The 25,563-nt window shown below is 40.2% G+C and overlaps 2 protein-coding genes across 3 annotated transcripts in view; one reads left to right on the top strand and one right to left on the bottom strand.

The window, feature by feature from the left end:
• Positions 1–16,444, top strand: part of nckap1 (NCK-associated protein 1) — a gene marked incomplete at its 5' end in the record, with an annotated part of 32,407 nt that extends 15,963 nt beyond the window's left edge. For both annotated transcript variants that reach the window (XM_079229593.1, XM_079229594.1), the window contains 22 exons: positions 233–289; positions 715–811; positions 1,961–2,067; positions 2,182–2,314; positions 3,221–3,302; positions 3,819–3,877; positions 4,046–4,191; positions 4,361–4,493; positions 5,073–5,192; positions 5,642–5,781; positions 6,905–7,036; positions 8,259–8,477; positions 9,050–9,180; positions 9,268–9,365; positions 9,607–9,700; positions 9,993–10,075; positions 10,709–10,789; positions 10,879–10,972; positions 11,479–11,595; positions 12,514–12,623; positions 12,770–12,859; positions 14,199–16,444. In XM_079229593.1, coding sequence (XP_079085719.1) covers positions 233–289; positions 715–811; positions 1,961–2,067; positions 2,182–2,314; positions 3,221–3,302; positions 3,819–3,877; positions 4,046–4,191; positions 4,361–4,493; positions 5,073–5,192; positions 5,642–5,781; positions 6,905–7,036; positions 8,259–8,477; positions 9,050–9,180; positions 9,268–9,365; positions 9,607–9,700; positions 9,993–10,075; positions 10,709–10,789; positions 10,879–10,972; positions 11,479–11,595; positions 12,514–12,623; positions 12,770–12,859; positions 14,199–14,315 — 2,440 coding nt within the window. In that variant the 3' untranslated portion in view covers positions 14,316–16,444. The remainder of the gene's footprint in view (positions 1–232; positions 290–714; positions 812–1,960; positions 2,068–2,181; positions 2,315–3,220; positions 3,303–3,818; positions 3,878–4,045; positions 4,192–4,360; positions 4,494–5,072; positions 5,193–5,641; positions 5,782–6,904; positions 7,037–8,258; positions 8,478–9,049; positions 9,181–9,267; positions 9,366–9,606; positions 9,701–9,992; positions 10,076–10,708; positions 10,790–10,878; positions 10,973–11,478; positions 11,596–12,513; positions 12,624–12,769; positions 12,860–14,198) is intronic.
• A 4,674-nt stretch (positions 16,445–21,118) lies between these two features.
• Positions 21,119–25,563, bottom strand: part of LOC306747272 (protein phosphatase 1 regulatory subunit 1C-like) — a gene marked incomplete at its 5' end in the record, with an annotated part of 9,003 nt that continues 4,558 nt past the window's right edge. The window contains 3 exons of the mRNA XM_079230310.1: positions 21,119–21,383; positions 22,458–22,658; positions 25,556–25,563. The exon at positions 25,556–25,563 is cut by the window's right edge and continues 47 nt beyond it. Coding sequence (XP_079086436.1) covers positions 21,328–21,383; positions 22,458–22,658; positions 25,556–25,563 — 265 coding nt within the window. The 3' untranslated portion in view covers positions 21,119–21,327. The remainder of the gene's footprint in view (positions 21,384–22,457; positions 22,659–25,555) is intronic.

Raw genomic sequence — 25,563 nt, 5'->3', positions numbered from 1 at the left:
ATAATCTTATAGCAAAGATTGTACATATTTTAGGAATATGAAGCATTTTTAAGATACTCCAAGAAAATGAAGCTTAGTTTCTTTATCAGTTTCGTACATTTGTGACACAAGAAGTTTCCTCCCGCTCGACATGAAGCAGACGTGTTTATATTATTATTTATAGTAAGATGAAAATACTCTGTACGTCTTTGCTCTTTTAACGCGTCCTCTCTGCGTGTTTCTTTTTTCCCAGGTACAACAAACGCATCAATGACATCAGAGAGTGCAAGGAACAGGCTCTGTCTCAAGCGTACGTACCGGATGTTTTCACTGATCCCTCCTCCGCATCCCAGCTGGGATTTTCATCCAATTTTTTTCCTTTTTTTGTTCCTCGCAAACACAAAATATAGTTCACATTTTATGAATTATTTCACTTCCCAGATTCTCTGTTTTATTGATTTATGTTCCTACTTCCCATCTTCAAGCGCTTGAAGATGCTGCCTTTTATTCTCTCTCTCTGGAGTCTCACACTTCACTTTCTTCCTCTCTTTATCCCTAATGTTCCTGTTTTATCCTCATCTCTGCTTTTATCTTCATTACGTATTCTCCCTTTCATCTTCCTCCTGATTCTTCTGTCATCTACGTACTTTTATCCTCTCGCAGGATTGTCCTGAAAGTGTCAAAATACCATTAAATCGTGATGACTGTGTGTTTTGACGCTCCGTGTCTCTGCAGAGGCTCGATGCACAGGGAGAGACGCAAGTTCCTCCGATCGGCTCTGAAGGAGCTGGCCACTGTTTTAGCCGATCAACCTGGACTACTAGGTCCTAAGGTAATGCAAAATACCACCTTAAAATGTAAATAGCACCTTTTTAAATAACCCCAGATTCAGTTTTAGAAGTAGATGAACACTACTAAATGACCTGGGTGAGCGATACTTAAGGTAGTATCATCGTAACAAGTAAAATACCACCTTAAAATGTAAAATACCACCTTTTTAAATAACCCCAGATTAAATTTTAGTAGTAGATGAACACTACTAAATGACCGATACTTAAGGTAGTATCATCGTAACAAGTAAAATACCACCTTATTTAGCTCTAATATTTTAATACAAATGTATAAAATAACTTCACATGCTCAAATAGAAACACGAGTCTTCCAGGTCGGGTCTAGAGAAGATTATAGTGGCCTCATGTAAGACTGCTTTGACACTAAATTACCACCTTAAGCAGCTTTTCGTCCCTCAGTTTAGCTCCCACAGTTGGCTACAGTTTTAACACTGACCACTGGGACTTACAACTATATTTAATGTATTAATTTAATTCACTTCCCTCTCATTTAACCAGATTAACGTATTTTAAATCTCTTTTTGAGAGAATAACAGTAAATACAAACAACATAAACCCATTTATTTAAATCTGCTTTTGACCTGTGATGCTAGTTCAGTATGTTTTTGTTTTCTTTTCTTACTGTTATGTCAACTCTTGTTTATATTGCTGTTGCTTCTATTGTTTTTATCATGTAAAATGCCTTGAGTAATGTATTATTAGACACCTCAATATCCAGTTAAATGTCACCTTAAAACATTGAAGGTCTCAATTTAAATGTTCCTTTTTCTTGGCTCTGTTGGGGGAATTAGCTCTTGTATGGACTATTTTATGCTAATGTTGCACGCAATAATGTCTTAAATCACTACAATACCACCTTAAATACGTCTTCGTATGTTTCTCAGCTTATCAGGATCAACAAATTTCGAATTCCGAAATACGTCGGCTCAGTCGTGAACATATTGCATGTTGGGTTCAGAGACCGAGAGAAAGTGTTCGCTCCCAGCTGCTCCTGGTGATTTATCTGGGAATTATTTCTCTTTAGGAGTTTTTGACATTTCTATTTCCCCTAAAAAAAAAAACAATAAATAAAAGAAATCTCTCTATTTTCCCTCAATTTTGATCCATTTCCGCCTCCTTCGCCCCGCTAGGCGTTGTTCGTGTTCATGGCGCTGTCGTTTGCGCGTGACGAGATCATCTGGCTGCTCCGACACGCAGACAACATCCAGAAGAAAAGCACAGATGACTTCATAGACAAGTATGCACACACACACACACACACACACACACCTGCTCACACCTACAGCAGCACAACCATAACATCCTGAACTTGTTTTCTGCGTCTCAACTGTTGCTGTGTGTGTTTCTGCAGACACATAGCGGAGTTGATCTTCTACATGGAGGAGCTCAGAGCTCACGTCAGGAAGTACGGCCCGGTGATGCAGCGCTACTACGTCCAGTACCTGTCGGGGTTCGATGCCGTGGTGCTGAACGAGCTGGTGCAGGTACGAACATGTGGACGCTATAAATGCTCTTACACAAACTCTAGAGGCAGGACAGGGTGCAGGGTTTCCACAATACAACTTTGAAATCTATAAGATTTAACACGTAGAAATATTAAAAGTAGAGACACAATATGGTAATTCAGACAGGCAGAGGATCGCTTTTTTTGTGCAACCGATAAATATCTCTTTAGGGCCGGGACCTGTCAATCACATTAAGTCCCGCCCCTAAAGCGTCCCCTGCTTTATGGTCTGTTTGACTCTAAATTACCATAATTTACTAAATGAACATCATGCTGTATTGAAGAAGACTTGAAACTAGAGATTGAGACATAAACTCATGTTTACAATGTTTACTGAGGGAATACATCAAGAGAAGTAGAGTCATTTATATAGACTTCTATACAACCAGAGGAGTCACCCCCTGGTGGTCAGGAGAGAGAATGCAGCTTTAACACATTAAGCATAGACTTCTATACAACCAGAGGAGTCACCCTCTGCTGGTCAGGAGAGAGAATGCAGCTTTAACACATGAAGCATATACTTCTATACAACCAGAGGAGTCGCCCCCTGGTGGTCAGGAGAGAGAATGCAGCTTTAACACATGAAGCATAGACTTCTATACAACCAGAGGAGTCGCCCCCTGGTGGTCAGTAGAGAGAATGCAGCTTTAACACATGAAGCATATACTTCTATACAACCAGAGGAATCACCCCCGGTGGTCAGGAGAGAGAATGCAGCTTTAACACATTAATCATATACTTCTATACAACCAGAGGAGTGGTTTAAATGGTTTAAATCCATGCAGGTTAAATGTAACATTTGGGGCCCCAGCTGAGCTTTTAGAAGGTTTTTCCACCCTGCACTTGTCTTTTCTAACCCGTCTTCTATCCCGTCTTCATCTGATAGAACCTGTCTGTGTGTCCGGAGGACGAGTCTATAATCATGTCCTCGTTTGTCAACACGATGACGTCTCTGAGTGTCAAACAAGGTGAACCGTCACTTCTTCAAAACTGAAAGCATCATTGTAGTCGTACAGCGCAGTGGCAGTATTGATCGTAGTAACGGTAGTCGTTGCAGTAATTTAAGAAATACTTGTAATACATTTAGTTGGTTATTAATGTGTGTGTTTTGAGGGAATTATTGTGCTTTCAATATTATTTTAGTATATAATTTGCAATATAGCCTTTCAATATCATTGTTAATAGTATTCCCAATATCATGCACAAAATTATCTTTGTACTAGTAATAGTTTCTATTCAGCACTGGTGTCATTAGTACTTCTTATACACTTTATATTTTACTCTTAATCTTATGATGTTGTAATTTCTATCTATCTTACTCTCATGGCTATTCTATTTGCTCTGGTATCAGTGTTACTTATTGTACTAAACTATTGTGTATGTTTATATTTTTACAGTTTTTTTTCAAAAAATGTTTATTTGCTTAATTTCTGGCACAAGAATCTCCTTCCACTTTAACTTTAATTGTGTCTCTTGCATCCTAGTGGAGGACGGAGAGGTGTTTGACTTCAGAGGCTTGAGGCTGGACTGGTTCAGGCTGCAGGTGTGCAAACCAATCTAATTATTTAATTATTGATCTAATATTTGGGACTGCTGAACACCGCCTGCATGTCCCCCTAAATGTTTGAAACATCGTAAATGGAAAGAACGGCCCTGCTGGTCAACACATAAATACACCGTAATAATTAAAATGCTGTTTCCCTCCCTCTAGGCCTACACCAGCGTCTCCAAGGCCAGTCTCGGTATCGCCGATCACAAGGAGCTCGGCAAAATGATGAACACCATCATCTTCCACACAAAGATGGTGGACTCTCTGGTGGAGATGCTGGTGGAGACATCGGACCTGTCCATCTTCTGGTGAGATGCGCTCACTTTGAATGCGTTTTATATTCATGAAAGCATCCGTGTACCCTGTAGTTAACCCATCCCCTTCTGGGGTTTTGTGTTTGTGTCTGTGCGTACGTGTGTGTGTGTGTGTGTGTGCGTGTGTGTTTTTGTGTGCGTTTGTGTGTGTTTGTGGCAGCAGCTTCTACAGCCGTGCGTTTGAAAAGATGTTCCAGCAGTGTTTGGAGCTTCCCTCCCAGAGCCGACACTCCATCTGCTTCCCTCTGCTCTGCACACACTTCATGTCCTGCACACATGAGCTCTGTCCTGAGGAGGTAAACACACACACACACACACACACACACACACACACGTATAGATGCTGTTATTCACTTGCCGGTCTCACCTAGCAAACACACTCTTTTTGAATATGCACCACTGTCTTTATTTACTCTTCAAGTCTATTTTTCCGCCATTACACACACAAATGTGAGTGCGATGCCCAATAAAACACTTTATTTAATACAATTACAGAAATATTTTGAGAGTTTTATCATTTTAATTAGTACATGTTTCACGTATCTTAATTATCTAAACCAATTCTTTGATTTTATGGTTTTTGATGGCATGTTTTCTCCATTTATTGATTCATTTATATGCATCAATGTTGATAGAAAATCAAATGAAAGCTGCACAGACAGCTTGGCCACTCGGACCGGACAGAACCGGTATCAGCCGTCGCTTCAGTGGTGCTGAAGCTGCGTTTGCAGACTAGACGCGGGTTTCCCGGCCGCTCTCGTACAGATTGGAGACAGAAACGGTTCCTGTGAAGTCATGTCGATCATAATAATTACTTTCTTTGTGACCCGGTGTGTGTGTGTGTGTGTGTGTGTTTTTCCGTCCTCCCTCCACAGCGTCACCACATAGGGGATCGGAGCCTGTCGTTGTGTAACATGTTTCTGGACGAAATGGCCAAACAGGCCAGAAACCTGATCACTGACATCTGCACTGAACAATGTACACTCAGCGACCAGGTGGGAACACACACACACACACACACACACACACACACACACACACATCTCAGTTGCGCTCCGCTTTTATACCGATTATCACAAAGAAGAGTAAACTTAAATATGTCAGCGGCTCTTTTTTATTAAAGTCCTTTAAAAGTTTTCTCATGCTGACAAACTTTCTAATGTCACAATATTGGCAGAAACAACTGGTCATTTGCATAATATTACATGCTGTCACATTAATGCTGTGAGTCCTTTGTTGATGCATGTAGTTAAAAGCCTCTTAAATTGATCTCTATCAGTCTGCTGGTTCCACTTCTTCCTCAGAACATCAGCCAGACCGCGGATAATCGGTCTTTCTCCATCTGTCACTCCTCCCCTCCATCTCCTGTTTATCCCCGCCCGTCTTTTTTTCTACTCCTTCTCCGCCGTCTGTCTAATATTTTTCCGCTCTTTTCGGTCTCTAGCTGCTTCCCAAGCACTGTGCGAAGACCATCAGCCAGGCGGTGAACAAGAAGAGCAAGAAGGCGACGGGGAAGAAGGGCGAGCCGGAGAGAGAGAAGCCGGGCGTGGAGAGCATGAGGAAGAACCGACTACTGGTCACCAAGTCAGTCCATAAGCAAACCTTCCTCCTCTTTATATTCTTTTCTTTACGCGTCCGTCAATAAGGAATTACTGTTGATTCTGTCGTAATCATTAATAAGAGATTAATGGCCTTGTTTTTTATTTTTGGTGTGACTGAATTCCGAATTAACGCAATTAAAATATACATATGCCGAAATATCTCCATACCGATACTGAAATAATACCACAGGCAAAAACCTGAAAATTCAGGATACGTGGATACATGGAGCTTAAAAATGTAATTATTTATTAAAATAAATGTTATTTTTTTATATATATATATATATATATATATATATATATATATATATATATATATATATTAATATAAAACTATAACATGAATTTTCTTTTTTTATTAATAAAATAAATAATGTAATATGTTATAGTTTTATACAAATTTATAAAAAAAATATATATTAACAAAATATATATATATATAAAAATTACTATAAAACTAGAACAAATCTAATTATTGTTGTATTAATTAAAAAAGGAGATCACTCTATTATATATAGTGTTTATACATTTTAACTTACAACCAGGAAACTGAATTAAACTCGGCTCTTTAATCGTCACACTGCTGCTCTTCAAAAGGTTGAATCCTTGCAGGGAGAAAAACGAGCAGCACAGAGCTGTGTTGTGTAGTCGCCTCCCTTCAGGGAATTCAAGCTGCCTTTGGTATAAAGTGATGCGGTGTAATATGTGTCGGGCTTTTATTGTGAAAGGTAAGAACGTAACGAGTGAAGCCGTGATAGCGGCGCCGTACCTTCATAACCCTCAGCTGCAGTACTTAAGTGCCATATTTCGCTTATTGTATTTGAAGTGTACATGTGAGAGAAAACACAACCCATAAATACACCTTATGAGGACACTGTCCTTCTTAATGTAAAAGTACAATAAAAGGTATTTTAACAGCAGGGTTTTGTATGTGAATATCTTGCATTACTATGAAATCATTGGTTTCTTTTTAACAAGTGGAGGTTTTTTTTACATCTATGCCTCCATTTTCAGCGTTTATTTCCTATTTGTCTATTGACAATTATAAGTTCCATCTCATCTTATTGAGTTAAGTTTGACCTTTTTCTTCTTCTTTTTCCCCACAGTCTGGATAAACTCCACACAGCACTTTCTGAACTCTGCTTCTCCATCAACTACGTTCCCAACCTGGCGGTGTGGGAGCACACCTTCACACCCAGAGAGTACCTCACCTCACACCTGGAGATCCGGTTTACCAAGTAAGCATAAACACACACAAGATCAAACTCTGTCACGGTCGGCGCACATTGTGGTCCAATTCAGATACAACAATTTCTTGTATTTTCATGCTGAATGACTCATTTCTAAGAAACTTGGACTTAAACTAAGAACTTCTTTGGTCGAGGACCGCCCTAGTTTTTTATCTACCTTTCAAGTTAATTCCCTACTGGACATTTAGTCTTCGGTGAATAGAAAAGGCAACAATTTCTGGATCATCAAACAGCCGTAAGTAATCAGATTGATGGAGCATGTTGGCTGTAAGACACGCCATCAATAACGTCAGTGAGTAGCATGAAGCTACACAAGGACCAACACAACTCAGACAAAAGCAACACAATGAAAATAACGTAACACAAGACACACCCACCTTCAATAAGACACACCCACCTTCAATAAGACACACCTACCGTCAATAAGACACACCCACCATCAATAAGACACACCCACCGTCAATAAGACACACCCACCGTCAATAAGACACGCCTACATTCAATAAGACACACCCACCTTCAATAAGACGTCTACCGTCAATAAGACACGGCCACCGTCAATAAGACACGGCCGCCTCCAATAAGACCCGGCCACCGTCAATAAGACACGCCCGCCTTCAATAAGACACGTCTACCGTCAATAAGACACACCCACCTTCCAGCTTCGATAAGACACGCCCACCTTCGATAAGACACGCCCACCTTCAATAAGACACGCCTACCGTCAATAAGACATGCCCACCTTCAATAAGACATGCCCACCTTCAATAAGACACACCTACCGTCAATAAGATACGCCCGCCTCCAATAAGACACGCCCACCTAGCTTCAATAATACACTCCCACCTTCAATAAGACATGCCTACCTTCAATAAGACACGCCCACCTACCTTCAATAAGACACGCTCATCTTCTAGCTTTAATAAGACACGCTCATCTTCTAGCTTCAATAAGACACGCCCATCTTCTAGCTTCAATAAGACACGCCTACCTTCAATAAGACACGCCCATCTTCTAGCTTCAATAAGACACGCCTACCTTCAATAACGTCAGTGAGCAGCATGAAGCTACACAAGGACCAAAGCAACGCAGACAAAAGCAACACAATGAAAATAACGTAACCACAATCGCTCGGGTGAAAATCCCCTGACGTTGGTGTTCTAGGGTTTAAATGTTCTTCTACTAAACCGACCTGAACGTCCGCCTCCAGGTCCATCGTGGGGATGACGATGTACAACCAGGCCACGCAGGAGATCGCCAAGCCCAGCGAGCTGCTGACCAGCGTGCGGGCCTACATGACGGTGCTGCAGTCCATAGAGAACTACGTCACCATCGACATCACCCGGGTCTTCAACAACGTGCTGCTGCAGCAGACGCAGCACCTGGACAGCCACGGGGAACCCACCATCACCAGCCTGTACACCAACTGGTACGTCCAGCCCGACAAAGCAGTACAAACACATTCAGAGTCGGTATGACATTCGAATTCTGACGCCGTCGAGACGCCAAAACTTGTTGTTGGAAACTCTTTTATCATTCACCAATAAAACAAATCCCTCTTTTTTTTATTGCCGTACAGAAGGAGATCATTTTTATTGTTTTACGAAAGGCTGTCGCAGCACAAACAATTAAATACCAGATTTTGCTTATTTGGGCACAGAAAATGTAGCAATGTTGTTGTTTTTATTATTCGCTGTTAAATTCAAGACTTTTTTTTAATTTGTATTTTACGATTATATATATTTTTTTCTTCTCTCGTTTGGATTTTGGGGGACACGTTTAAGCTTCTCAGTGATAACCACAATTATCACTATTTAAATAACAGACACACATTAAAACAAAAACAATCAAAATCCGTGCGTCACCGGCGTTAAAGGAACAGTTCACCCTAAAAACATTATAAATGGTAAACAAATGTAATCATATCGGTGCAAACAAGGGAATCCAAGGGAGGACTTCCAATACTGAGGAATGTGTGTGTGTGTGTGTGTGTGTGTGTAGGTACCTGGAGACGTTGCTCCGTCAGGTCAGCAACGGACACATCGCCTACTTCCCCGCCATGAAGGCCTTCGTCAACCTGCCCACGGAGAACGAGCTGACCTTCAACGCCGAGGAATACTCCGACATCTCCGGTACGACCGGCAACGCGACATTAAAGCTGTTTGTTTAAGAGTCGGTGAAGTTGTGTTTGTAGTGATTTTTGTATGTTTTTCTCACAGAGATGCGCTCGCTGTCTGAGCTGTTGGGGCCGTACGGCATGAAGTTCCTCAGCGAGAGTCTGATGTGGCACATCTCGTCACAGGTGGCTGAGCTCAAGGTGCGTTTAACAAAATAAAAGAGTTTCCTGTCTTTATTTTATCGTATTTTACTTTTACTGCCGACGGGTTCTGAGCTTCTGTCTGATTTTTGTTCTGTGTGAATCAGTGTACCATCAACAAATGAGAACTCTAATATGAAGGACAGAGGCCTCGACACTGCGATGAACATGAATAAATCAATTAAAAGGATCATCTTGATGCATAAACATGAAGTTCAACATGATCTTTGTCTCCGTCTAGAAACTGGTGGTAGAAAACATGGAGGTGTTGACCCAGATGAGGACGAGCTTCGACAAACCAGAACACATGGCCGCCCTCTTCAAGAAACTCACCTGTGAGCGCACGCGCACACACACACACACACACACACACACACATACACACACACACACACCTGCTGCTGTCGTCCCGACTTGTTTCACGTCTGTGTGAAGCGTCCCGTCATTGATTTGTTCAAACTTGTAGTCGTATTTAGAGCAGACTTTACTGAAAGGCGAGTAGAAGTCAAAGCAGACTATTGGCAGACGCATAATAAACATTATACAACTTTTATTTGCTGGTGAATGGAAGCGGCAAATGGAGGATGAATGGTTTGATATTTACTGTTTTTGTGTGTTTGTTTGTAGCTGTGGACAGCGTGCTGAAGAGAATGACCATCATTGGAGTCATCTTGTCCTTCCGCTCCCTGGCTCAGGAGGCCCTCAGAGATGTAAGACACACACACACACACACACACACACACACACATTGTTACTCATCCCGACTGTTTGCTGTCGATGGAGGAACAAACTCCCCGCTGACGTCAGGAATGCAGAAACTCTGCACGTCTCTCCACTTTGCCCCATAAAATAAACAAATAAAAGTATATTTGATGACGTTTCAGTACTTGCACGTGTCAAAAACATTCTGGAGTATTTGTCCCAATGGAGAAAAACAATGCGAGTGCCTACAGTTGAAACATCGGGGGCAATTTGGTGCAAAAAATTCCCCAAATTGCCTCTGATTTATTAGATTTGTACCCATGATTCTTGCAATTTTGGGTTGTTCCCACATGGTCGAATGCCCTGACTGTACAATACATCCGCTACATAAATGTAATGCTGATGGCTTCAGTTGGAAAGTAAAAAAAAAAAAACATCCAGAAAATGAACTTGTTCTTATCTGGTTTTGGACATAAAAGCACCATAAATGTCACATTGTTGAATATTTTTAGAATATTCCTTCCGAGCTCTGATGCTGCACCACCTGCTGTCTGTCTGTCTCTCTCTCTCTCCCTCTCTCTCTCCCTCTCTGTCTCTCTCTCTCTCTCTCTCTCCCTCTCTGTCTCCCTCCCTCCCCACAGGTGCTGTCCTGTCATATTCCCTTCCTGGTGAGTTCAGTGGAGGACTTCAAGGACCACATCCCCAGAGAAACAGACATGAAGGTGAAATAGAAATAAAGTGACCTCTTAACCCGCCGTCAGCGTTGCCTGGGCGTCCCCTCATGCGTATGTATGAACCTCTCTGCTTCCAGGTGGCCATGAACGTCTACGAGCTGTCATCAGCGGCCGGTTTACCCTGCGAGATCGACCCGGCGCTGGTGGTCGCTCTGTCCTCGCAGAAAAGCGGTGAGCCCCAAAAAAGTACGCATGCAAAGACGCACTCTGAATATTAAATGTGAATGTGTGAAGCTTCTCATGTCTCTTCCTGATTCAAGCAGCTTTTCCCTCCATCGACTTCTCACAGAACTTCATCTAATTTTCCTGTCGTTTAGTTGTATTTTTGTTCTGTATGCCGCTCGCCAATCTGATGTTCTGCAGTACCACCCTCCACCTGAACTGCGGGGGCGCTGTTTTACAAAAGAAACGCTGTTAAACAAGTGATATTTGGTTGCAAATATAAAGTGAACTGTCAACGAAATCACATAAATACTAATCTAGAAAAATCAGTTTTAAAGTGTTCTATGTTCTGTCATCTATTATTCCATTGCTTTTCCTTTTCCTTGTTTTTCGTGTTTCATATTGGCATCTGAGTCATAACTTTGGTATCGTGACAGCATTCCTGTGCCTGAATGACTTTTGACAGATGAAGCAATGTTATGTAATCCATGTCTGAAAAGAGCTTGTCTGTGCAGAGAACATCAGTCCGGAGGAGGAGTACAAGATCGCCTGTCTGCTGATGGTGTTCGTGGCCGTCTCCTTGCCGACGCTGGCCAGCAACGTGATGTCACAGTACAGCCCGGCCATCGAAGGTAGGCCGCCATGCTTCTTTTGTATTGTCTGGTATTCTCAGATTCTGTTTCTTTTTACCCCGAACGTAAACCTCTAAAAACGCTGTCAAAACTACCTGGTGTTTTGTGCCATAACGTCGTAACTTTTGATGATGAATAATGAAAATATCGAGCTCCGCATCCGCAGCTCATTAATGGCAGCGCAGGAGAAAATACGACACGTCGTAGAAAAGATAATTTACTGCATCGGCGGCACGACGCTGTTCTGCATGCAAACCAGATCGACCTCGCGTCCCTCGGATGGATTCATTTGTGTGCACAAGAGATGTATAATAATCATCGTTGTGTACCTTTTTTGTTTAACTATTAGATTCTAAATACATTTTTAACCTTATTTGCTGCATGTATTTCCATAAAAAGACGCATTCTGTGAAGTTAAATGAGGCTTTTTGATCAGGCGTCGGAGAGATTCGTCACTCAAGGATGGATTATCAAGACATTGCCTCTTAACAACCTTGAAATGAGAGGCGCCATTGTTAATAAGGGACATTTGAAGAGGATAATGAGTTGTAATGGGCTCCACCATTGTTAGTATGCAGACTGCATACGGGCCAGCAATTGGTTTTCCAGAAGCACGTCTCGAAAACACGGCGCCGGTGAAGCCCCATCAGCCACCGTGTGAACTTACAATTACACACTTAATATTCACGTGCTTTTATGCATCACACACACACACACACACACTTAATGACGTTCATTTGCATGAAACACAAAAAGAGGGAATTCATCATTTCCACTTTCTTTTTTCATTGTGGAGACTCTCTGCTTGCGGGGTCTTCCACACGCGTCAGAATTGAAACCGGAGTTAATTTGATTATCAAACGCAGACGACGCCTTGTTGATCTCTCTCCGCCGGCGTGTGTTTGCTGCCCCCTGCAGGCCACTGTAACAACATCCACTGCCTGGCCAAAGCCATCAACCAGATCGCTGCGGCGCTCTTCACCATCCACAAGGGGAGCATCGAGGACCGGCTGAAGGAGTTCCTGGCTGTAAGATGAGAAGATCATTTTGATGCTCATGTTTAAAGAAAATAGGCAGCTGGTAATGAAATGCAAGGATGTATGTTGCTGACGTTTTATAAATGTATAAAACGCGTGTGTGTGTGTGTGTGTGTGTGTGTGTGTGTGTCGTGCAGCTGGCTTCGTCCAGCCTGCTGAAGATCGGCCAGGAGACGGACAAGATGACGACGCGTAACAGAGAGTCTGTCTACCTGCTGCTGGACATGGTGAGAGAGTTGGTCCAAACTAGGGGGGAGAATATACATTATTTCCTTTTTGTTCTGGTCCAGTTTGCGTTTCCTTTTTACGAACCGAGAGGAGAACAGATGATGTTTTAGACTGTAGGGAAGCTCATTGTCCTGCGTCACTAGGACCCATGTGGGTAAATCTAACGGTAGTTAATGCGCCACTTTAAAGCTCCTTCTGTGTATTTATTCTCTCTGGTGTCTCATCCTGAAGATAAACGAAAAGACAAGCTTTTTTTATGGAGGCGTGAGAGCCGCTGCAGAGAGAAACCTCTTACTCTCAACTTACTGTGAATTAAGGATTTGTTTTGCTGAGACGTATTTAACTTCTTGTTTTAATGTTTAATGTTTCCGTCCGTGTGTCTTACGGCGAGTTAAGAGGCGTTGAGCTCGTTTAACCCTAAAACTCTAACGTTAAGAATAGTAACACCATCACTACCGTCGGGTATATTTCACCTGATATAATGTACCTGATAGAAGTACTCTTCTTTTATTTTACCCTGTAGAAGTTCTCATAAAACGATAAACAGGTATCATGATGGGACCCTGAAAAAAGGCACAAAATTGGGTGAAAAATTTGGGAATCGTCAATAAGACATGATTTAAAAATATAAATAATGGAGATATGAACTTGTTCTTTGGTCCACATGTTCCTGGGACATGTGAGCTTTGTCCTGTGGAGGAAAAGTCTCCCTTCAATGTTAAAACACATATGAAATGTTTTCACCCTCTCACTAACGTCGGGTGAAAACAGGGTTCATACGCTCATGGAAAACCTGGAAAAGTCATGGAATTTTAAAATGGTTATTTCCAGACCTGGAAAAATCCTTGAAAAAAATAAAATCCCAAAAGTTTAGTAAAAGTCATGTAAATGTGTTATATTCATGTGTTCATGTAAATGTGTTATACTCATGTGTTCATGACGTTCATTTCCGCTGAGTTTGAAATAATGAATATGCTTTTAAAAGAAAGACTCAAAATATAAGCAGGCATACATACAGGCATCTATATAAATGTTTATTCTTTTCATCAAACTATTGTCTCATTCATTTGAGTCATTTAAGGTTTACTGTATGCTTTGTGTTCTCATTGTTAGTTTAAATACTACATTTACTCACTTTTTACTGTTTACACCCAGATTTCACTAAATGTTTGATCATGGGAATTTGGTTTAAAGTCATGGAACATTGGTCACAATGTGTATGAACCCTGTGAAAATCACCCATCGAGAAAACGAGGGATAACGTGGAAGAATGAGCCCGACATGGTTCTGCCATATTCATATTTCTATAATCTAAAAGTCTCATTTGTTGTGTTTCAGATCGTTCAGGAGTCGCCCTTCCTGACGATGGACCTGCTGGAGTCCTGCTTCCCCTACGTTCTGCTCCGAAACGCCTACCACGCCGTCTACAAACAGAGCATCAGCGCCAACGCGTGAAGCACACTGACCGCACAACAAACACACACTAACGCACACACTAAAGTACACACTAAACACACTAAACTATGCCTACAAAGCCTCAATGTTAATATTCCGACAATAAAAAGCATCAGCGTGCGACTTGTACCCTAAAAATGTCGACGCGTGTAAACAAGACTCTAAATACATAAACAATACACTAAACGCCAAAATGACGTAGAAAAAAAAAAACTCCCACAATTCAGTGCACACAGACGCTGAAGTAAAAAAAACGAACACACACACACATGAGCTGGGTGAATTTGGGGGATCAGTGTCTTTATTTTAATCATTGTACTTTTTCATTGACGTTGCCAGGGACCATTACCATAGCAACACGTAATATACCATATGTTTGATTGGTATAAAAGAACAAAAATATAAATATATAGTATATATATAGTTGACACTAAAATATTATTTCTTTTTTTTTCTTCTTTTTCCAATGAAAGATTTGAGATTTTTTTTTTTTTAGTGGCCAGCTGACAAACTTCTATACGTGGTGATGGATTTGGATGCTTACTTTGGGAATGCAAATGATGTGACGTGGATTTTTAAAAATGTTTTATTTTTATTTTGTATTTCTTTTACGGAGGAGGATTCCTGTGATAATGAAAGACGTGTTACTTGTTCTTGTGAGTTTACAGACTTCTCTACACACTGACAGATAAACTAATCTTTCAACATTTCATAGCACACACACACACACACACACTACACACACACTTTGTATAACATGGTGATGTTTTACATTTCTTCCTTTTTTTCAAGCTAGTCGTAACTTGAACCTTTTGTGGGTAAAGATATAATATCTGTATTCTACTTCTGATGTGAACTGAACGTCCGTTTTCAATGTTTATGTTTTTATTTTTTTCTCGATGACGACTATTTGCCAAATGTGTTGACACTAAAAGTTGTGTATTCAGGGCTTGGAAGTGGTGGAGTGTTTGGGTATTAATGGGGTGAAATGCCATTTTTATTTTTTATTTTTGAAGTGTCGGGACGGTTTGGAAACCAGCCGCTTCACAAGAACTCCTTCAGCGGGAACAAACTTTAAAAAAACACAACAAAGAAACACCAAGTACTGCATTAATACTACGGTATATACATGAAGCTGCAAATATTCCTCACAGCTGTTCGTCAACTCTGATTCAGTAAAGGTCCAGTAGGTGCTACTCTCTTTTTTCTTTCTTCTTCAACGGTAATTTATCAGATCTCTCGCAGAAAGACGGTGGCATTTATATCTTTACGGTTGGGACATTTCGCTGTTTTTGTTTTTTTTGTCGGGCCCTCCTGAACCAGCCGCTGGTGGGCCGGGGTTGCGGGGGTAGTGCCTTGCTCAACGGCGCCTTAACAGCAGCGGTTGGCGGTCCACCACCTCCATAAATGTCTCAGTGTTTCACGTTAAAGGAACAATCCAATGAACCAATTCCTCCACAGCGAAAACAAGTAAATCCTAATTGATCTACAAAAACCTGGAGCTGCAATAAGACAAAAAAAATCAATGTGTATATATACACACATACACACACACACATGCATACATACACACTCTCTCTGTGATGTCACTGGATTTGTTATCTGTGGTCGGTGGGCATCCTTAAATACACTTTCCGTATTCGCAGTTTCGTTTTTGCAATGGTTGTGCGGGACCTTCTTATGGGCCGGCGGGTGACTTTTACAAAGTGCGGTCTGATTTATATATATATATTTTTTTTTTTGTCAAATCAAGTCATTGCAAGAGGCGCCGTAACGAGACGCAAACCCAATCGCCCTCTGCTGACGCGTCACAAACAGCGGGGCGCTTGTCTGGAGGCTCGTCCGGCATCGCTACCATCTGGACGCAGCAGGGCCGGCGTGGAGCGGAGACGCTCCAGCGACGCGTCTGCACTTCACAGCAGAGCGCAGGTCTTATTCCTGCGGTGTATTTTAGTCGGTAGTGTGCATTATCAGCGTGTACGGACGGATCCTTGGACACATTCTGCCATTTGATGTGGAATGATTGCTGTTTTTCTTTCTAACCTCTTCTATTTTTTTTTTTTTTCTTTTTTTTGTGTCCCTGATTTCCTCCGTGTAACTTAAATTAATGAATAAAAACTTAAACTTTCGGTGCGGTGTCAGACCTGAGCTGTGAGTGTGTGTGTGGCTGAGATGTGAAGTTGAAGTACTTAAGGTATTAATAGGATGACTAAGAAGTGCCATCGGGTGACTGTCGTCAGTTTAAACCCAGTTGGATCTGGTATGTCAACAGACTGCTTATATTATCACATTAGCCATTAAAACAGGGTTTCCAATTGTCCGTGAAAACCTGGGAAACAGATACATTAGTCAAAGAAAACACGTGTGAGAGAAATGTTTATTTCAACTTTCTCCTATTTACTTACAATTGAGAATGAATTTCTCGGCCATCTTTCTTATCTCCTTGTTCCCTGAAAATGTTCAACATTCCTGCCTGAAATAGTTAATTTATGTTCAGGTTCAATTAGTCTACGGAGGAATTTTGGAATAGGCTGCTATATTATTCTATAATACATTTTTCCTAATTTCTAAGCATGTAAGAGAGGATTTCATACACCAGTTGTTGCCGTAGACTGCACATCAGGGAGAATATTGGGAGAAAAAGATCTCTGGAAGTGAGTGGAACCACTCCAAAACAAGACTTAAGTCTTAAACACCAAATATCAGATCTTGTTGGTTTTGTAAAGCAGTTAAATCTGTCAACAATCTCCTTTTTATTGATAAAAGCCGCAGGGTGAAGAGTTGTTTTCAACATCCAAAACATGTATTTTTTTCCCGCTGTGCAATTACTTCATTACTACTATTCATTTAAATTGTAGTCTTTAAACTAAATGTTTTGTTCCCCTGGCAGCTGCCACTGAATTTGTCTGAGAGAATTATAAAAAGTGTCCGACAGTGTCCAACAGCAGCCACCAGGGGGAACCACAAGAAAACTAATACCATGAATACTCTAGAAGGACAGAGAAGTTCACATTTTATATCCCTCGATCAGCTATGTGTACAATGCTGACATTTTATTGCTGTTATTGCGACAAACAAGATTACATACTGCAGATGAACAGAAGATGAAAAAACTAAAATACATTTGAAGTAATCTGATTTATCAAATTCAGTGAAAATGAGTAAAAGCCTGTGCTGGTCAACTGTAAACTGATATTTCACTTTGCATATTAAAAGCATCTGTAGAAGTTGTGAAAATCCAATTTTAGTAGCAGGAACACGTTTATAATCATTATAACTGACCCTTTTTCACAGCAGATATACTTTGACCTCAGGAAAACCATGTGTGTAAGTCATAACAATTATAACCCAATGAGGGCCGGCGTCGTTAATGCTAATTACTGTCAAAATGGCTGCTTTGAAAGATAACCGTAGGCTCCAGTGACTCAGATTGCACATTAATGAGCTCAACACTTATTGTATTTATTGCATTACTTATTTTTTTCAATAAGTAACGTTATATTTTTAGGTGTTTCCTGTTGTGTCAACCGCCTTCCTGATTACAGAGTGGACGTTCATGAAAATCTGGGGAGTGAAACAAAGTATAAGTTATACAAGTAGTTAGCAAATAGCTAGTTTAAAATTACAGTTTTTTAGCTGTTAGAATTACCTTTTTATTATGTTTTTCATTTAGTTTAGAGTAAACTGACAGACAGTAATGTAGCTGTTTATCTGATTACTTAATTAGCTTGAGCTGTTCCTGGTTTCAGTTAACTAGCTGGCTAACTGTTACAGATTTCAGTTAACTAGCTAGCTAACTGTTACAGATTTCAGTTAACTAGCCAACTAGCGGTTCCTGGTTTCAATGAACTAGCTAGATAGCCGTGTCTGATGTCAGTTAACTAGCTAGATAGCCGTGTCTGGTTTCAGTTAACTAGCTAGCTAACTGTTACAGGTTTCAGTTAACTAGCTAACTAGCTGTTCCTGGTTTCAGTTAACAAGCTATATAGCCGTGTCTGGTTTCAGTTAACTAGCTAGCTAACTGTTCCTGGCTTCAGTTAACTAGCTAGCTGTTCCTGGTTTCAGTTAACTAGCTAGTTGTTCCTGGTTTCAGTTAACTAGCTAACAAGCTGTTCCTGGTTTCAGTTAACTAGCTAACTAGCTGTTCCTGGTTTCAGTTAACAAGCTAGCTAGCTGTTCCTGGCTTCAGTTAACTAGCTAGCTGTTCCTGGTTTCAGTTAACTAGCTAACAAGCTGTTCCTGGTTTCAGTTAACTAGCTAACTAGCTGTTCCTGGTTTCAGTTAACAAGCTAGCTAGCTGTTCCTGGTTTCAGTTAACTAGCTAATTATTGCTTAACCATTGATAGCTAGCTGTTGCTGGTTTCAGTTAACTAGCTAACAAGCTGTTCCTGGTTTCAATTAACTAGCTAATTATTGCTTAACCATTGATAGCTAGCTGTTCCTGGCTAAACTAGTAGCTAGTAGAGCAAATAAAATGTAACTTTCACATTGTGTGTGTGTTTTGGAATGACAGTGACGTCAAAGTCCGTTGGCTAAGTTATTTCAGGGTTCACACGTTTTTCCCGGTAAAAGCGTTATTAACATGTCGGCTGTTTGAGGTTAAACTGTCGTGACGGCAGTGAGATGTTATTTGCTTTGGTTAAAGGGGAAGTTATGCTTCCACCATATTTATTCAACTAAAAACAGGGCAAGCAAAGGTACATTTTCATTTTGATGAGTTTGATATTCAAGGTCACGTTGACGTGAATGTGCTACGTGAGCCGTTTCCTGTCCAAGAGCGGCGCTGGTTTGACTGGTTTCCAGAAACACTCTCACTGATTGATGTCTTGTCTTGTAGCTGCTACACTCGAGATGGACGCCGGAGAGTCCGTTGTTTTCTTTGTCCAGATCGTCAAAAGATCGGCCGCCACTTTTGTGCTGAGGTTTCTTTCCCGAATCAGTCGTCCTGAAGGTTGTCTTCCTCCTCGTCTTCCTCGGGTACAGCACTTTTCAGCTTCCCTACGCACACAGATGGGACTAAAATGAATGAATGGATTAATGATTTTTTAAAATATATATATAATAAACTCAAGCGTTTGTAAATAGACTTTTAATTTCCCGATTTGTATGCCAGAAACACTCCACGAAGGAGTCCCCTTGTGGCCAATGTCCTTAATTATTCCACGAGTAATTGCTCTTTCTCATTTTTAATTTCCCATCAGGGTGCTTCGATGTATTTGCTAATACATCTGAGTTATCTTAACTGTTTTCACACCACTTTATTGTTTGTATTGTGCCACGAAATATGTGTCTTTCATCAACTCCAACATCACGTACCTTCTGCTGTAAATTGAGCGTTACTTTTTCTGTAATCTGCATTCCTCGCCCTGCAGAGCCTTACCCATGCTCCGTCACCACAGCAACCACATTTAGGAAGTGACGCCAATGTAAGAGAAACTAAACATGAAGCAAAAGCCATATTCTAATCCGAATAACCAACAAAGACAGTTTAAAATGACTGTTTTGTGTAATACATGCCATTAGCGGCCCCTAATCCCTCATTCACAAATATTCACATCAATTTAAATACCTTTCTAATCAAATCAAATCTTAGAAAACATGTTAAACTTCATACTTATCCTGAGACTCAAACACAAGTCATTCGCTGCAATGCTTCAGGACGTTGAGAGAGAAAAGTAAAGCAGTTGAAGGTTGAACGGCACAAAGTGCCTCTAATAAATCCTCCTCTTCCAGCTGCACGCACTTCAACAGGAAACACCTGCTAAGTCTCAACGAGCCGGGAAGTAAATGTTCTTTTACAGACGGCATGATGGTTTACTTTTAAAATGATTTAAAAAGTATGGATGGATGGAAAAAAACAAGCATAAAAGTATCTGGTGAATCCCATTTGTGTCTCTTTTTCGACCCATCTGTGGACGTGTGAGTCAAGAAACACGCGGCCACATGTTGCACAAACAAAATCACTCGTTCACAAACACGGAGACGTTTGGCTGTTGAAGGTCGGGTCACACAGATGTGAGGAAGGCGGACAGACGAAGACAGCTCGTCCTTTTGCCCTCGCCATAATATTTTAATCGCTTAATGGTTTTCCTCGTGCGACTAATCCGCCCCCGTTTGTGTCACATGTCCCACTTTTTAGGTAACTATCGGACTTTTACGACAATTAATGTGATTCCTACATGTTCTCTGCTTCTCTTTTTTTTGCCGCTTAAATAGGTCGACATTCTTCAACGTAGAAATGAACTCTTCCTTTTAGGGCCTTCATTCTTACTTGAATATTTTCACCATATTCCGGGAAACATTCCCACATTTAAAAGAAGGCATGGGAGGTTCTTCCTGCTTATTATTCTTCTGCAGCTTTGTTTTTTTGTCCCTGAAGGACGGAGAAGGAACCTTCAACACATGCAGGAGGCTGTTGACATTGGATGTGGAGTTCATATCTTTAATCAGAAACATTCAACGTCTTCCTGGAATTCAAATGAATAGATGCAATGTTCAGATTGTGTGTCGTCACACGCACTTAAACTCTTTCAAATGTCTCCACGCTCCTCTTCACTGCCACAATGTTCACTTCTCATGCAGGTTTTTCCCATCAAAATCAAGAAACGTGTGCTTTTTTTAATACAAATACAAATAAAGCTCTGTTCCATACAAGTGTATAGAGAAGAAAAAAAGCCAAATACTACAAAACCCTTTGTACTTTAGCTTAATAGATGTCTATTGAGACTTTTCCCCTCAAGGATAAAGAACACTCAGACATTCAGTAAATGTTTCAATATAATAATTATTTATTCACAGCCATTTCTACACAAGCGAAGCCTCAGCTAACGGTAATTTAAGTTTTGATTGATTTGGTACGTTGAACTAAAATACCGTGTGTGTGTGTGTGTGTGTGTGTGTGAGAGAGAGAGAGGGAGAGAGAAACACAGTATTTGTGTGTTGCACAAGAGTGAAGCGGTGCATTATGGGATCAGGGGAGGAGAGACGTTGGTTATTGAGAGACAAACGGTGGCTATCGGGAGATGGAGTCGGGACTGGACGCTTCCTTTTTGTGGTCACATGACAAGTCTGAGAAAGAGGGGAGGAAGGAGGGAGGGATGGAGAGGTCGTGCAAAAGCCACAAGAGAGGGAGAAGAGAGAGGAGTTAGTGCTGTTACTATCAAGAGATGAACAGAATAGTATTATGGAAATGTAGACATATTAGTAAAGCTGGACGTGTTTGTTATTCAGAAGTTGTAGATTTAATTACATTTTAAGGCCATATATTAAGCTTTAACTGGTATTTGTGAATGTTTGCCGTCACTTAAATAACCTTAAAGCTGCTTTCATCCATTCTTGGTGACTCAAGGGCAGAAAGTAACAGAGACAAGCCGACAGACTAATAACGCTATTTACATTTTGGCTTCATTTTTACACATCCGACAAACACAGAGCAGCATTATGATTCATTTTGTGCTATTAAGTTCAATATTTCCCCTCATCTTAGCTGTGTTTTCATCCCCTGAGAGAAACGTGTGTTATATCTGAAGCTGCTCGTTGTTTCGAGGTAGAGAACAGAAGTTTATCAGCGGCTGCATGAGCTGATAAGAGCAGCGCGGACTTAAAGGCTCACAGAGACTCAAACAGCTGCAACTCCTTTAAAGTTGATTAATGGAGTTTTAGGCTGCTTGTATTTAAGTTAAGGGCAAACTCTATGAACGCTAACCCTATAAAACGAAAGCTAACTTGAACAAGCTAACAATCTTCCAAAACTTCTGTATTCATTTATTGATTTAGTCTCTATTTATGTAAACTGTCGGCTCTATAAATAAATACAAATATATATATATATATACTTTTAAATAATTTGGAAAACTAATTGTACGTTTTGTAGTTGAGCTAAATAATATAGTTTTTGCTGGTTATGATGCTAGTTATATCAACACTAGTGTGTGTATTTATTGTGTGTATTAGGGCCAACAATCTACTCCAAACTACTTTGAATACGACATGTTCGTGAAGTGAGATCATTTTCTAAAATACACGACTAGCAGATGAGCTGCGTATTTTTGCTTTACTTCCATGCAATAACTCTTATGTTCATTTTGGAGTAAACTGCCGCCCAAAGTGTGCTATTTCTTTTCTGTATTAAAAATGGTTTACCCCCTGAACTGCTCTCTGCCAGTCCTCTCTCCTGATTGGCTAACAGCAGCCCCGCCTCATTCCCGTTGGCTTCCTCTGGCCCGTTGTGATTGGCCCACGGGGAAGCGGTGGCATAGAGCTGTGCTGTGATTGGGCTCGGCTGGCCGTCTGTGTCACATAGCCCCGCCCCCAGAAGGTGCTGCTCCACCCCCAGCTGAAGCTCTGAGGAGAGAAGAGCACCTCTAGTGGAGAGACGCCTCAACTACACACATGTCGCAACGGAGCGGGAAAAAAGCACAAAATAGCCAAACTAAAATTTGCAATTTAAAAATTGGAACTGAAATAAAATGTGTGACTGACAAAAAATATATTTTTTAAGGTAGTATTTTTCTTAAGGCTCCCGTGAGTCTATAAACTACGTCCTCCTATGTTCAGTTTGATATGTATATCATGAGCTGCACACAGATTAAATATTGTTCGTAAATGCTACAAAAGTTTACTCAATAATTAAAACAATGAAAAGCCTTTTATATGTTTAAATAATATTTTGTTTTGTTTGCGTTTGACATAATAAATATGAATAAAACGTAATCAAATTATTAAGTAAAACACGTGTCGTTTCTGGTCATGCGCTCTGTAAATATAAGCATTTGGTGCATTGGCAGTTACTCATGAGCGCACACACACACACACACACACACACACACACACACACACACACACACACACACACACACTCACTCACACTCTCAGACGGGATCAATAAAAGAAAAGCTTTTACCGTCTACACTTCCTGGAACTGGGTGCTGCACTCTCTGGTAGCGAGAGACACACACACACACACACACACACACACACACACACACACACACACCTTCTTTTTCCTTCTATTCGTCCTCCTTCCTTTAACCCTCAGAACCTGGAACTTTTCCTCCAAACTCATTAAAGTTCTCCGTCTCGTGATCTTATTTGAAGTCCAAACACACACTGTGGTGAAAGTGAACGCCTCGCTAACTCATCCCACACACACACACACACACACACACACACACACACACACACACACACACACACACACACACCCGTGAGAGTTTTATGAATTATTCAGTTCAAGCGATGAAAACAAAATGACGACAACAACAAAGTCTTTCAGGGATAAAAAGCCGTCCGGCGCTCTGCTGCACAAACTGTGGACGACATCCAATAATAATCACTTTTGCAGAGTCAAAACAGAACTTGCAGATCAACAAAAAGTCAACAAACAGTTACTAAATATTAGTGCTTAAATAATCTGTCTTCAGTGTGACCAGACAAACAGGACACACCGTTTTAACATTCACTATAAATGATCAAACTAATTTAAAGAAATGTTCATGGAGGTAAATTCATATAAATGAAGAAGCTCCTCTAACGTCACAATATTACAGTCCTCCATGTTGATTAAGCAACATCACACACGTCGTAATACACACAGTACACACATAGTACTGCGTCTGTAAGTGTACCAACTGTAAATGCTGAATATGCAAAATGCATTTACATGTTTTCTGAGATATTTAAAGAGAAAAAATAATATCATTGTTGCAAAACAATGTATATCACTACTAATTACAAAGATTAGTATCCAGTAACAGAAAAAGTCTACAATTAAAAGTATAATAAGTAATAACCTAATCTTGATTGTGACACAGAACAAGCCCATTAGCCTCCTAATAACCAAACAAACTAATAAACTAATAACCTAATAAACTAATAAACTAACAAACTAATAACCTAACAAACTAATAACCTAATGAACAAACAAACTAATAAACTAATAACCTAATAACCTAACAAACTAATAACCTAACAAACTAATAACCCAATAAACTAATAACCTAATAAACTAACAAACTAATAAACAAACAAACTAATAACCTAATAAACTATGAAGCTAACAAACTAATAAACTAATAACCTAATAAACTAATAACCTAACAAACTAATAACCTAATAACCTAACAAACTAATAAAAAAACAAACTAATAACCTAATAAACTATGAAGCTAACAAACTAATAAACTAATAACCTAACAAACTAATAAACTAACAAACTAATAACCTAACAAACTATGAAGCTAACAAACTAATAACCTAACAAACTAATAACCTAACAAACTAATAAACTAACAAACTAATAACCTAACAAACTAACAAACTAATAACCTAACAAACTATGAAGCTAACAAACTTATAACCTAACAAACTAATAAACTAACAAACTAATAACCTAATAAACTATGAAGCTAACAAACTAATAAACTAATAACCTAACAAACTAATAACCTAACAAACTATGAAGCTAACAAACTAATAACCTAACAAACTAATAACCTAACAAACTATGAAGCTAACAAACTAATAACCTAATAACTAATCCATCAGAAGTAGCCGTCTAACGCCAGCAGCTGAACCTACAGATCAGACAAATATTGACGAAAATAAAAAAATGAAAACAGAAGTGGGGGGTGAACCCCAGAAATAGCTTCAGATAACACGGAGAAAGACAACAGAGAGTAACTAACCAAAACAAACAGAACTTCCACACACACACACACACACACACACACACACACACACACACACACACACACACACACACACACACACACACACACACACACACACACTCTCTGATGTGGACTCAGCTGCAACCAGAACTGTCCTAAAGACTCTAAAGGACATGGAGTGTCAGCAGACTGAAGCTCTTCTTTCTTTGGGTTCACGGCTCCAAACAAAGGACATGTGTTCTCATGCAGTGAGGAACTCGCCGGGTCGAGTCCCTTATTCTCGTGTGTGACGCGCCAAGAATCAAAGATGCATCTGTTGCCAATGAGCCAGAATTAAATCATCCTTCGCGTGAAAAAGACATGCAGTTATTAAAACATTTAAATAAACCAAGAGCAGAGTTTTTAAACGCTTATTTGATGCAAATTGTTCTCGTCTCAATTTTCCAATTTCACCGTTAAACCGGTAGATTTCAGAGAGACCTGAGAAGTATTTCCATCATCTCCTTGCACTGAACATCTTTTATGCATTCCTTTAGACAATGTGCACATTTTGCAAAATCTGAAGTTTACCTTTCATG

The sequence above is a fragment of the Taurulus bubalis genome (genome assembly GCF_910589615.1).
Source record: "Taurulus bubalis genome assembly, chromosome: 14".
NCBI lineage: Eukaryota > Metazoa > Chordata > Actinopteri > Perciformes > Cottidae > Taurulus > Taurulus bubalis.
Note: the sequence above shows the minus strand (reverse complement) of the source record. Positions and strands in the feature narration are given on the sequence as shown.